Below are 14412 nucleotides of genomic sequence, written 5' to 3'. Positions count from 1 at the left end.
CTTTGTCAGTGTGTCGATAACTTAAGCTGATGTTACTTAAGTTATTGGGTATTTTACTTTTTTTAAAGACATTCTCATATTTTAAATTACCCAAATTATTTCTGAATCAATTAGACTCGTCACAGCAAAAGCTTTTAGCTGAAAATGCAAATAGTCAAGGGGTAAAAAGATGAATTTATGGTCTCTTGACAGCCTGACTCCCGCAGCCTTCCACTTCAGGCGGCACCTGAACCCTGCTGCAGCGGCTTCCACCATGCCGTCAGCGGGGGCGGCGGGACCAGGCTGGAGGCGGTAATGGAAAATCTACAGCGTCAACAAGCAGCTCGTTTTACCGTAGAGGAGAAGCTCCAGCAGCAGGGAAAAAACGGAACTTTCCGCAGTTTGGTACGGTCTCAGATCCACCAGCAAGCTGTGGCTTTCAGCCACTATGACGGCGCGCTGGGCAGCACTCTGCCAGCTGGAGCTGGTTCCTCCACCGGGATGACGCGTCTGCACCGGGAGGACAAGGAAGGGAATTTAAGACCTTGCACTGGTGAGGAAATGTGGGTCACAGATGAGCAGAAGATCACTGATGAAGAGGAGAGTCACAAAGACATGTCAAACTCTTTCCAACTCCATGAAGCTTGCCTATCAAAGGGCGCCACGGTGCGCTTCATTACCACTGATCAAGTTTCACGCATAGAGTCTCCGTCCGCGCACTCCCATTCCCACCAAGAGTGGACCTACGAGGAGCAATTTAAACAGGTAAGGGAACGCTGAGTCGTCGCTGGAAGATCCTGTTTAAAAATGGAGTTCACGACTAATCTGAAAAGTAAGAGGGCAATAAATGCCTCCATTAAATTTTTATCATCACCTCTGAACCCATAATTTAATGTAGTAGTTCGCCTTTCGTCATTTATAAGTCTTGCTCAATACTTACAAAGATTGAACAACTGGCGAAATCCTTAAAGGAACCAAAATTAGGAGGAATATTTTTCAGCAGTCGGAATACTCTGCGCAAATCCAAGCATCGATTTTCATTTTTTATTTATTTATTTTTTAAAGGATTAATACTCATCCGTCACTAAAAATAACTTGTAACAATAATAGATCACTTTTTTGATCAATCTGGACAAATAGTATACAACAATCTTAAATTATGTTCAGTGTGATAATGAACTAAAACAGCAGTCTCACAAAGACACTTCAAAAATATGTATGCTCAGGGTGTGCACAGATTGAAGCTAGGTGGCGCTAGAGCCTTTGACCTTTTCCCTTTTTGGGAGAAAAAAATGCCCTTTTGATTTTTTTCTACAGTGTATAGTCTGAGGCCCATTTCTAGATTTAAAAACCTACATTTCCAGTAGCCCACATTTTTGTAATTTTGTCCAATAAACTTCCTCACCCTAAACAAACAGAGAGCAAAACGGACAGCTCAACACCACACTACAAGTCTTCTCCACTGTAGGATGTCCAATAGTGACGGACAGCGAACCATCCAGGTCACTAACAATGGCCTTTCCTACTACACACTGGCTTCCAATGTCTATCTGCCAGAAGAATGTTTAAAATATAGCTTTTACATTAAATTAGTAAAATAAATAAATAAACATGCTGTTACATAAGCTTGATAATACCTAATGGCTCCTTTTTGATTCATGTTTTCTGTTAAAAATATAGTTACCCCTGTCTGTTAAACATTCAATGTAAATACAAAAAGAAGGTCATATTTACTGGGCTATATTACAATTCATATGCTATTACAGATACCTTTAAAAAAGTGATCTTCAGTAAAAGTGAGGAGGTAGACATACAGTATTAGAAAATTGAAATTAATATAAGTAAAAATCTATTAATCTTTAGTGTAAAATAGGTGATGTGATGATTAAAAATATGTTCAATTACACACACACACACACACACACACATTTGCCTCAAAATAAACACCTCTTTCCTGGAGAGACAGATCCTCTGAGAAAGTGTTGGGATTTATAACTAAGGATGTGCTGCAGTCACAGATTAGGTGAAAAATAATTACAGAAAAATGTTGTACATGGGGAACATGCACTCAAGACATGTTTTCAGTGCATGTCCAGACTTTTCCAAGAAAAGTCTGGAAAAATGTAAAAGATAGATAAATTCCTGTGATCGATCATTCCTGTGATCATGAGCAGCTGAATACAGATTAATAGTTTAACTACCACCACTGCATGAAGGTTTTTGTCATTGTTATATTTGATGGTTAAATCAAAGATTAAATTGCTAAATTGGGTCCAAAACAATATGGTAACTATGTGCAAATGGGTGCAATATCTTTGTAAAGCAACTTTTCAAAAAACTGGCAGGGAGAGAGAAAGGTGAAAGAAAGTGGAGAGAGCCTGAAAGAAACCTATAAACATAAAATATATCAGTAAACAGAAAGAAACACTGGTCTAAAGAAACGAGTCCAAACTTCAAATGATAATAATAAACTGATTTAACATAAGGAATTAGCTAAAATGGCAAGATCTAAGCAATAAAGAAAATATCAAAACAGTTCTCCAAAAAAATTATATCACACAATATTTTCTAAATACGTCAATTATGATCTCACAGACGATATTCCACATTTTCTGTTTTTTTTGTGGGTTACTGGGTGGTGTAATTTAAATTATATATGTTTTTTTTACTTTCCATTATAAAGTAATTTTGCAGTCATACTGTATAAAGAAATATACAGACATACAATATCACACAATATGTTTAATGCATCAAAGAAAATCTACAATTGATAAATAAAAATGTAAAATAATGTGACTAACAAAAAACAACCTGAAATCAGCTACCAAATGGAAACAATACTTAACCAAAGTTAAACAAACTCTTGAGGTTAAACAGAACATTAGTTTTACAAGACGTTAAAAAGTATTTCCCTCTCGTTTTTTTTTTTTTTTTTTTTTTTTTTTTGAAACGCAAGCATTATGTGCACAACTAAGAATCTTGTTTAATATATTTTTTAAATGCTCTACAGCAAAATATGCAGTAGGGACAAAAAGTATGCAGACCTCTAAGTTTTTCACTCTGTTTCATTGCATCTGCAGACATGACGAGCTGCATCTGATTAGCTTCTTCTATAGGTTTGTGTGTAGCAGCTCCCCAGCTCTTGAGTTACTCAGCCAGTTTCAAAAGGTGAATTTAGCGATTTATTTTCTTTGATGAAGATCCACCCTGATCATCACAGTCACCACAGTTACCTCAGTGACCATGAAAACTAAAACATAGTCAAATATTAGAATACAAAACATAAACTGACAATACAAACAATAAAACAAAACGCACCTCGCTGCTTTCACTAAGTGATGATCTCTTTGTACCAAACATCTTGACAGTTCAAGTCATTCATTGATACAATGATTCTACCCACTTTTACAGGGCCTATCCTAATTAGCTCCAGCAGCCTGTGAGGTACATACAAAACCTCCCCAAAACATTACAAAGTGAAAATATTAAACAAAACAAAATATAAACCACCAACAATGCTAATCAAAACAAATATCCATAAACAATCTGTGACATTCTTAATTTAGAAAATTAACTTTGAATATTACTTCAAATAGACTACAAATTGAAAGAATTTAGACAATTTATTTGAAATAGCTCACCATCCATTATCTTTGCAACTCCAGCCAACCGAGTGCTGACAAAACGGTCAGGAAATATGTATCCTCTTTCATATATCTCGGTGGCCCTGAGCTTTGAGCTAAACTTCCCCTTTTTTGGGGAAAAGTTGGTGTTTAAGAAAGTTTTTTCACTGTTGCTGGTCAGACTGTAAACCATCTGACTAGTTTCTTCTTTGTTTTTATAGTGGTTCAGTCATGTTTGCTTTCACCTTTACAACTTTAATATTGCTGCATGTGCGATAGTGGGGTGACATATTTACGCCATGAAATTAGTAAATCATAATAAAATGTATTTTCTGGTGTTGTTGTCAACAATTTGATATGGGCCAGCCTTAAAACCAATGGACCAACACGAACAGAACACAGTTAACGTTATACTTCCAATCCATGAGTTACATTCTTGGTTCATGTTCTTTTGACCTTCCAATCAGCTGAAACGTGTTCAAATGATGAAAATTATGAAATCCTTGACTATCTAGAGAAAGTAACATGGGGTAGGGACTTGGCACTGGTGATGTCATGATGATGTCATGTTGCAATGGGTCACACTGCATGTGTTTTACAGATTCCCTTGACAATAAATTTTTGTTTATAATCAACAAAAATGTATTGTTTCAGCCATGAGGTTATTGTATGTTTTTAAATGAACATCGGTTTAGAGTTCAGGGTCCTCAGGTATGAAGCAACGAATGCACAAGATATTTTTCTTTGATGAAAAACATTTATTTCCAGTGATTTCTCTGTTTTTCAGTTGTATGACCTTGATGAAGATGAAAAGCGTAAAGACTTTCTTGATGACCTTTTCAATTTCATGCAAAAACGAGGTAAGGTATTTCACATAAAATGTGGCTATTTTCACACACACACACACACGCACGCACGCACGCACACACACACACACACACATATACATATATTTATATTTACAAATATATAGAACTATATATCTATAGATAGATAGATAGATAGATAGATAGATAGACAGACAGACAGACAGACAGACAGACAGACAGACAGACAGACAGACAGACAGACAGACAGACAGACAGACAGACAGACAGACAGACATATGTCCGTACTGACCCAAAGAAACTATTCCAAATTCATAAAATTGCTTCCAAAGAGCATCCTGCATGTCTTAGTTCTCTCCCTGGTTTAACGAACCTGGATCCAATGATGGCTCATTAGAGGCCTAAGAAGAACGTTGACATTCTGAAAAGATTGTTACCACCAGGCAGAGAATGAAACACGCAGGATGCCGGCCCTCGAGGACCCACTGTGGGCACCACTGAGTTAGAAGTTTTCAATATTTTTCCCCTGGTGGATCATCATCAGTGGTGATGAAGTAGTTAGTAGATAGTGACGTACAACTCAATTCAATGACATCAATGACTGATTTATTAAACTATGTAAAATAATAGTCAATTGTTACAGTTTTTACTGTCACTAACAATTTTGTCAATAGTGACAATAAAAACTGTTTATAAACTGAAACCATGAAAATAGACCATGTTCAAAAAATGTAAATAGTATTGAAATATACTAATAGTATTGAATATATATATATATATATATTAAAAAAAAAAATTCCCTTCTCACCCACCGTGGGTGGTTCTTATCCTCTGAGCTCGGGTCCTCTACCAGAGGCCTGGGAGCTTGAGGGTCCTGCAGTATCTTGGCTGTGCCAAGGACTGCTGCACATTTCTGGACTGAGATGTCTGATGTTGTTCCTGGGATCTATTGTAGCCACTGCTCCAGTTTGGGGGTTACTGCCCCGAGGGCCCCGATGACCACAGGCACCACTGTGGTCTTCACCTTCCAGGCCCTCTCCAGTTCTTCCCTGAGGCCCTGGTATTTCTCCAGTTTCTCGTGCTCATTTTTCCTGATGTTGCAATCACTTGGTATTGCTACATCTACCACAACGGCTTTCCTCTGTTGTTTATCCACTACGACAATGTCTGGTTGGTTCGCCATTACCATTTTGTCTGTCTGGATCTGGAAGTCCCACAAGATCTTAGCTCTGGTGTTCTTCACCACCTTTGGGGGTGTTTCCCACTTTGATCTCGAGGTTTCCAGTCCATATTCTGCACAGATGTTTCTGTACACTGGACAGTGGTTCTCACACTCACTAGTCCTCTGCCTCCTTCCTTGCGGCTCGTGTACAGTCTGAGGTTGCTGGATTTAGAATAGAACCCTCCATGCATGGTTAGTAGCTTTCTGGTCTTAATATCTGTGGCTTTTATCTCCTCCTTTGGCCAGCTAATTATTCCAGCAGGGTATCTGATTACTGGCAAGGCATAGCTGTTTATTGCACGGATTTCTTGCCATTGAGCTGGCTTCTCAGGACTTGCCTTATTCATTGGAGGTATTTAGCTGTGGCTCCCTTTCTTGTGACCTCATCGAGGTTACCATTTGCTTGTGGGTATAAGGTACTTGTAACTGTCCTCTATGTGCTATTGTTCCTTGTGGGAGTGAGACCCCTTCTGTGCGGATCACCTTCCCCTCTTTGTGACCAGCCGACCACATTTCTCTAGTCCGAATGACATCCCAATGTCCGTGCTGTAGATCCTGGTGGTGTGGATCAGTGAGTCGATGTCTCGCTCACACTCGGCGTACAGCTTGATGTCATCCATGTAGAGTAGGTGACTGATATTGGCCCCATTTTTGAGTCTGTATCCGTAGCCAGTCTTGTTGATGATTTGCCTGAGGGGGTTCAGGCCTATGCAGAACAGTAGCGGGGACAGAGCATCTCCTTGGTATATGCCACATTTGATGGACACTTGTGCAAGTGGTTTGCAGTTGGCTTCAAGGGTGGTTTTCCACAGCCTCATCGAGTTTGCAATGAAGGCTCTCAGAGTCCTGTTGATGTTATACATCTCTAAGCATTCAATGATCCAAGTATGCGGCATTGAGTCATAGGCTTTCTTGTAATCAATCCAAGCCATGCACAGGTTGGTGTGTCGGGTTTTGCAGTCTCGGGCAACTGTGCAGTCTACGAGGAGTTGGTGTTTGGCTCCTCTGCTATTTACACCGATACCCTTCTGTGCCGTGCTCATGTGTTTATCCATGTGTTTGCTTATCTTGGCCGCTATGATGCCTGACATGAGTTCCAGGTTGTGGACAGGCAGGTTATTTGGTCGGTAGTTGGGTGGGACTGGACCCTTTGATGGATCCTTCTGGATTAGGATTGTCCGCCCTTCAGTTAACCATTCAGGGTGAGTCCCACTTTGTAGCAGCTGGTTCATTTGGGCTGCCAGTCGCTCATGGAGGGCAGTGAGTTTCTTTAGCCAGTAGGCATGGATCATGTCAGGCCCTGGTGCTGTCCAGTTTTTCATACCTGAGACTCTTTCTTGGACATCTGTCACAGTGATGGTTACCGGGGCTTGCTCAGGGAGGTTGCTGTGGTCCTCTCGTAGAGAGATCAGCCACTGCATTGCTGTTGTGGGACGCCTCCCTTTCCCATATGCCTTTCCAGTATTGTTCAGTCTCCAGCCTTGGTGGGTCTGCTCTGTTGTTATTACCCTGCCATTGAGAGTACACCTTAGCTGGTTGAGTGGAGAAGAGCCAGTTAATCCTTCTGGATTCATTCTCCCTTGTGTATCTCTTTAGGCGGCTGGCCAAGGCTTGGAGCCTCTGTTTGGCAGTCTCGAGTGCTTCAGGTATGGGCATCTGGCTGTACTTTCTGGGTACTGGTCTTTTCATTGTACCCTTGTGGAGCTCTGACAGTTGGCTCACTTCCCTCCTTGTTACCTTGATTTTAGCCTCTAACCGTCTTTTCCATGGTGGGTATTGGGTCTCATGCTTGCTCTTATAGCCAAGATCTATTTTCATGGTTTCAGTTTAAAAACAGTTTTTATTGTCACTATTGACAAAATTGTTAGTGATATATATATCTAATTCCCTTCTCACCCACCGCGGGTGGTTCTTATCCTCTGAGCTCGGGTCCTCTACCAGAGGCCTGGGAGTTTGAGGGTCCTGCACAGTATCTTGGCTGTGCCAAAGACTGCACATTTCTGGACTGAGATGTCTGATGTTGTTCCTGGGATCTGTTGTACACTGTAACAAATTGCTGTAAAAAAACGGCCAAAACTGAACAGTATCATACTGTTTCTATTGAAAACGGTACTGCACTGTCTGGGCAATTATTACTGTTTTTAATAAAATACTGTAGTATACTGTGAGTAGCATGATGAAGATTGAATCTAACATCATTCCCGAAATGCTAGCATTTCGGGAATGATGTCAGATTCAACGGTAAGGAGGCTCTTTAAACAGAACGCTACTGTATTTCTGAAGAAGACATGTTGTTGTGACATGTGGAAGCAACCTCTAGAACTTTCTTTACAAGGACTATCCATTTGAATCCTGCATTTAGGAGCCAATCCTAAGGTAAGTTATTTTTGATGATTCATATTTACAAATATTGACATGTTTGGAAGCTCTTTTTCTTTCTTTGTGTAATTTGACTTGAATTGCTATGATTAGCTGCTAAAGTGAAATTGGTGAATGGATATCAACTGGGAATTTGGAGTTTCACAGAGTTGACTTGGCAGAAAACTGTTTAAATGTTATGCTGGTGTCTCTTTATTAACTCTTAACATTCAAAAGTTTGTCTTCACCTAGCACACATTAAACCCTGACTCCTTAAGCATCATATGCTAATCTGAAATTACTGCATTTTCAGGCTTTCTTGATCTCAACCCGGACCAAGGCCAGCTATAGCAAGATCATCTCCAAGAGGACAGGAAAAACTTTTCAAAAGAAGTCGGTAAATGTCATCCCCCGTGTTTCAACTCTGCTAAAACACCTCATGGACTTTTAGTGGAATTTCATAGTGAGAACTTTCTAACCAAGCTATAGATATTGTTGCCCCTCCACGCAAAAACAAACAAACAAAAAACTATACAGGCATGAAGGCAACTTATCCCTGAACAGGAGTGTTCTTGAGAGATGTTTTTGGTTTAAAGGTCAGCATAATCTTAAGACATCTCTTTTAATTAAGAGCATACATTTGTTAAGGCTCCCACTTTCTGTTCTTCAGATGTAATTTTGACTGTACAGGCACCATGTTTAACTTATCTTGGCAGTGTTGTCTAATATTGTTTCATTGTTTTATCATTTGAAGTTGGAGCTCTGATTTTGCCCTAAAGGAAATTCAAGTCTAAATGTTTCATTTAAATTTTTATCAAACTAAAATTAGCAATTTTTTTCTATACTTTAGATTGAAAGTTAAATGTTTCATTTGTTGTATGTTGCATCATATTGTTCCTCACTTCCACAAAAAGTAGTATTTTGTATTGAAAAAGTATTGTGCTGAATTGTACAATGCATTATTTCCATAATTTATTTCATACTTATTTTATTTCAGACTAATCAAAAGGCCACAATTCATGCTTTATTCAAATACTCTTTACATCAGTTAAGAAATTTATTTCACAAAATAGATGGTGATTTTCTTACTGTTTTTCCAGAATATGACTTACTTTGGACAGTTTACCCTCAACATTCTTGTAGAAAAGGTTTAGGTTTAAGGCACACATACGTTGTCGTTTCAAAACCTTCGTCTTTATTATGTGGCCCACTAAAGACTGTGTATGAGTCAATGTTTGAGTTGGTTCTTTTGTTTCCCAAATAAATGTTTGACATGATGGAACTTACATTTTCTAAGTGTTTTTTTCATGTTTCTATTTTATATTGGAAATTTACAGTAGTAAGCTGTATGTGAATTCAGCAGTAATGGTACCATAGAAAAAAACTGTAATATACTGGCAACACAGCTGCCAGTAGTCTACTGTGAATCTGATAAAAAAAACACCAAGTGATGTAATCAAAAGATTTCTTTTGTGACGGTAATATACTGTAAAGTTGATTACAGTAAGGGTACTGTATATTAACAGTATAATGCTGGCAACCCTGCTGCCAGCATTTTACTGTAAAAATACAGGGCAATTTTTTACAGTGTACCACAATGGCTTTCCTCTGTTGTTTATCCACTACGACAATGTCTGGTTGGTTCGCCATTACCATTTTGTCTGTCTGGATCTGGAAGTCCCACAGGATCTTAGCTCTGGCGTTCTCCACCACCTTTGGGGGGTGTTTCCCACTTTGATCTCGGGGTTTCCAGTCCATATTCTGCACAGATGTTTCTGTACACTATATATATATATATATATATATATATATATATATATATATATATATATATATATATATATATATATATATATATATATATAATGTATATATATACATATATATATATATATATATATAGTTTACAGAAACATCTGTTATTTATATAATATATATATAAAATATATATATATATATATATATATATATATATATATATATATATATATTAACTCTTAACTCTTAACTCCTCTGCTATTTATATATATATATATATATATATATATATATATATATATATATATATATATAAAAAAAATTCCCTTCTCACCCACCGGGTGGTTCTTATCCTCTGAGCTCGGGTCCTCTACCAGAGGCCTGGGAGCTTGAGGGTTCTGCGCAGTATCTTGGCTGTGCCAAGGACTGCACATTTCTGGACTGAGATGTCTGATGTTGTTCCTGGATCTGTTGTAGCCACTGCTCCAGTTTGGGGGTTACTGCCCCGAGGGCCCCGATGACCACAGGCACCACTGTGGTCTTCACCTTCCAGGCCCTCTCCAGTTCCTCCCTGAGGCCCTGGTATTTCTCCAGTTTTCGTGCTCCTTTTTCCTGATGTTGCAATCACTTGGTATTGCTACATCTACCACAATGGCTTTCCTCTGATGTTTATCCACTACGACAATGTCTGGTTGGTTCGCCATTACCATTTTGTCTGTCTGGATCTGGAAGTCCCACAGGATCTTAGCTCTGGCGTTCTCCACCACCTTTGGGGGTGTTTCCCACTTTGATCTTGGGGTTTCCAGTCCATATTCTGCACAGATGTTTCTGTACACTATGCCTGCCACTTGGTTATGTCGCTCCATGTACGCTTTCCCTGCCAGTATCTTGCACCCTGCTGTGATGTGCTGGACTGTCTCAGGGGCCTCCTTGCACAACCTACACCTTGGGTCTTGTCTGGTGTGGTAGATCTGGGCCTCTATTGCTCTGGTGTTTAGGGCCTGTTCCTGGGCTGCCAGGATGAGGGCCTCTGTGCTGTCCTTGAGTCCAGCTTTTTCCAGCCATTGGTAGGATTTACTGATATCAGCCACTTGGGTTATTTGCTGGTGGTACATCCCATGTAGGGGTTTGTCCTCCCATGATGGTATCTCTGGCACCTCAACCTCCGTTCCCTGTTGTCTGAGACATTCACTGAGCACATTGTCTGTTGAGGCTTTGTCCCTGATGTATTTATGGATCTTAGTTGTTTCGTCCTGGACAGTGGTTCTCACTAGTCCTCTGCCTCCTTCCTTGCGGCTCGTGTACAGTCTCAGGGTGCTGGATTTGGGATGGAACCCTCCATGCATTGTTAGTAGCTTTCTGGTCTTAATATCTGTGGCTTTTATCTCCTCCTTTGGCCAGCTAATTATTCCAGCAGGGTATCTGATTACTGGCAAGGCATAGCTGTTTTATCGCACAGATTTTGTTCTTGCCATTGAGCTGGCTTCTCAGGACTTGCCTTATTCGTTGGAGGTATTTAGCTGTGGCTCCTTTCCTTGTGACCTCATCGAGGTTGCCATTTGCTTGTGGTATACCTAGGTACTTGTAACTGTCCTCTATGTCTGCTATTGTTCCTTCTGGGAGTGAGACCCCTTCTGTGTGGATGACCTTCCCCCTCTTTGTGACCAGCCGACCACACTTCTCTAGTCCGAATGACATCCCAATGTCAGTGCTGTAGATCCTGGTGGTGTGGATCAGTGAGTAGATGTCTCGCTCACACTTGGGCGTACAGCTTGATGTCATCCATGTAGAGTAGGTGACTGATATTGGCCCCATTTTTGAGTCTGTATCCGTAGCCAGTCTTGTTGATAACTTGGCTGAGGGGGGTTCAGGCCTATGCAGAACAGTAGCGGGGACAGAGCATCTCCTTGGTATATGCCACATTTGATGGACACTTGTGCAAGTGGTTTGCAGTTGGCTTCAAGGGTGGTTTTCCACAGCTTCATCGAGTTTGCAATGAAGGCTCTCAGAGTCCTGTTGATGTTATACATCTCTAAGCATTCAATGATCCAAGTATGCGGCATTGAGTCATAGGCTTTCTTGTAATCAATCCAAGCCATGCACAGGTTGGTGTGTCGGGTTTTGCAGTCTCGGGCAACTGTGCGGTCTACGAGGAGTTGGTGTTTGGCTCCTCTGCTATTTACACCGATACCCTTCTGTGCCGTGCTCATGTGTTTATCCATGTGTTTGCTTATCTTGGCCGCTATGATGCCTGACATGAGCTTCCAGGTTGGAGAGAGGCAGGTTATTGGTCGGTAGTTGGGTGGGACTGGACCCTTTGATGGATCCTTCTGGATTAGGATTGTCCGCCCTTCAGTTAACCATTCAGGGTGAGTCCCACTTTGTAGCAGCTGGTTCATTTGGGCTGCCATTCGCTCATGGAGAGCAGTGAGTTTCTTTAGCCAGTAGGCATGGATCATGTCAGGCCCTGGTGCTGTCCAGTTTTTCATACCTGAGACTCTTTCTTGGACATCTGTCACAGTGATGGTTACCGGGGCTTGCTCAGGGAGGTTGCTGTGGTCCTCTCGTAGAGAGATCAGCCACTGTGCATTGCTGTTGTGGGATGCCTCCCTTTCCCATATGCCTTTCCAGTATTGTTCCGTCTCCAGCCTTGGTGTCTGCTCTGTTGTTATTGTTATCCTGCCATTGAGAGTACACCTTAGCTGGTTGAGTGGAGAAGAGCCGGTTAATCCTTCTGGATTCATTCTCCCTTGTGTATCTCTTTAGGCGGCTGGACAAGGCTTGGAGCCTCTGTTTGGCAGTCTCGAGTGCTTCAGGTATGGGCATCTGCCTGTACTTTCTGGGTACTGGTCTTTTCATTGCACCCTTGTGGAGCTCTGACAGTTGGCTCACTTCCCTATATATATATATATATATATATATATATATATATATATATATATATATATATATATATATATATATATAATAGCAGAGGAGCCAAACACCAACTCCTCGTAGACCACACAGTTGCCCGAGACTGCAAAACCCGACACACCAACCTGTGCATGGCTTGGATTGATTACAAGAAAGCCTATGACTCAATGCCGCATACTTGGATCATTGAATGCCTAGAGATGTATAACATCAACAGGACTCTGAGAGCCTTCATTGCAAACTCGATGAGGCTGTGGAAAACCACCCTTGAAGCCAACTGCAAACCACTTGCACAATTGTCCATCAAATGTGGCATATACCAAGGAGATGCTCTGTCCCCGCTACTGTTCTGCATAGGCCTGAACCCCCTCAGGCAAATCATCAACAAGACCGGCTACGGATACCGACTCAAAAATGGGGCCAACATCAGTCACCTTCTCTACATGGATGACATCAAGCTGTATGCCAAGAGTGAGCCAGACTTCGACTCACTGATCCACACCACCAGGATCTACAGCACTGACATTGGGATGTCATTCGGACTAGAGAAATGTGGTCGGCTGATCACAAAGAGCGGGAAGGTGATCCACACAGAAGGAATCTCACTCCCAGAAGGAACAATAGCAGACATAGAGGACAGTTACAAGTACCTAGATATACCACAAGCAAATGGCAACCTTGATGAGGCCAGAAGGAAAGGAGCCACAGCTAAATACCTCCAATGAAGAAGGCAAGTCCTGAGAAGCCAGCTCAATGGCAAGAACAAAATCCGTGCGATAAACAGCTATGCCTTGCCAGTAATCAGATACCCTGCTGGAATAATTAGCTGGCCAAAGGAGGAGATAAAAGCCACAGATATTAAGACTAGAAAGCTACTAACCATGCATGGAGGGTTCTATTCTAAATCCAGCACCTCAGACTGTACACGAGCCGCAAGGAAGGAGGCAGAGGACTAGTGAGTGTGAGAACCACTGTCCAGGATGAAACAACAGCACAGAGGCCCTCATCCTCATCCTAAACACCAGAGCAATAGAGGCCCAGATCTACCACACCAGACAAGACCCAAGGTGTAGGTTGTGCAAGGAGGCCCCTGAGACAGTCCAGCACATCACAGCAGGGTGCAAGGGAAAGCGTACATGGAACGACATAACCAAGTGGCAGGCATAGTGTACAGAAACATCTGTGCAGAATATGGACTGGAAACCCCGAGATCAAAGTGGGAAACACCCCCAAAGGTTGTAGAGAACACCAGAGCTAAGATCCTGTGGGACTTCCAGATCCAGACAGACAAAATGGTAATGGCGAACCAACCAGACATTGTCTTAGTGGATAAACAACAGAGGAAAGCCGTTTGTGGTAGATGTAGCAATTCCAAGTGATTGCAACATCAGGAAAAAGGAACACGAGAAACTGGAGAAATACCAGGGCCTCAGGGAAGAACTGGAGAGGGCCTGGAAGGTGAAGACCACAGTGGTGCCTGTGGTCATCGGGGCCCTCGGGGCAGTAACCCCCAAACTGGAGCAGTGGCTACAACGATCCCAGGAACAACATCAGACATCTCAGTCCAGAAATGTGCAGCAGTCCTTGGCACAGCCAAGATACTGCAGGACCCTCAAACTCCCAGGCCTCTGGTAGAGGACCCGAGCTCAGAGGATAAAAACCACCCGCGGTGGGTGAGAAGGGAATTTATATATATATATATATATATATATATATATATATATATATA

At 41.3% G+C, this 14412-nt stretch overlaps 1 protein-coding gene across 1 annotated transcript in view; it reads left to right on the top strand.

The window, feature by feature from the left end:
* Positions 1–209: 209 nt before the first annotated feature.
* The window catches only part of LOC129355380 (AT-rich interactive domain-containing protein 3A-like), a 30339-nt gene continuing 16136 nt past the window's right edge, over positions 210–14412 (top strand). The window contains exons 1-2 of the mRNA XM_055024926.1: positions 210–744; positions 4390–4462. Coding sequence (XP_054880901.1) covers positions 295–744; positions 4390–4462 — 523 coding nt within the window. The 5' untranslated portion in view covers positions 210–294. The remainder of the gene's footprint in view (positions 745–4389; positions 4463–14412) is intronic.

This window comes from Poeciliopsis prolifica, unplaced genomic scaffold (assembly GCF_027474105.1).
Source record: "Poeciliopsis prolifica strain line A6 unplaced genomic scaffold, Auburn_PproV2 SCAFFOLD133, whole genome shotgun sequence".
NCBI lineage: Eukaryota > Metazoa > Chordata > Actinopteri > Cyprinodontiformes > Poeciliidae > Poeciliopsis > Poeciliopsis prolifica.
This window is presented reverse-complemented; position numbering and strand designations above follow the sequence as displayed.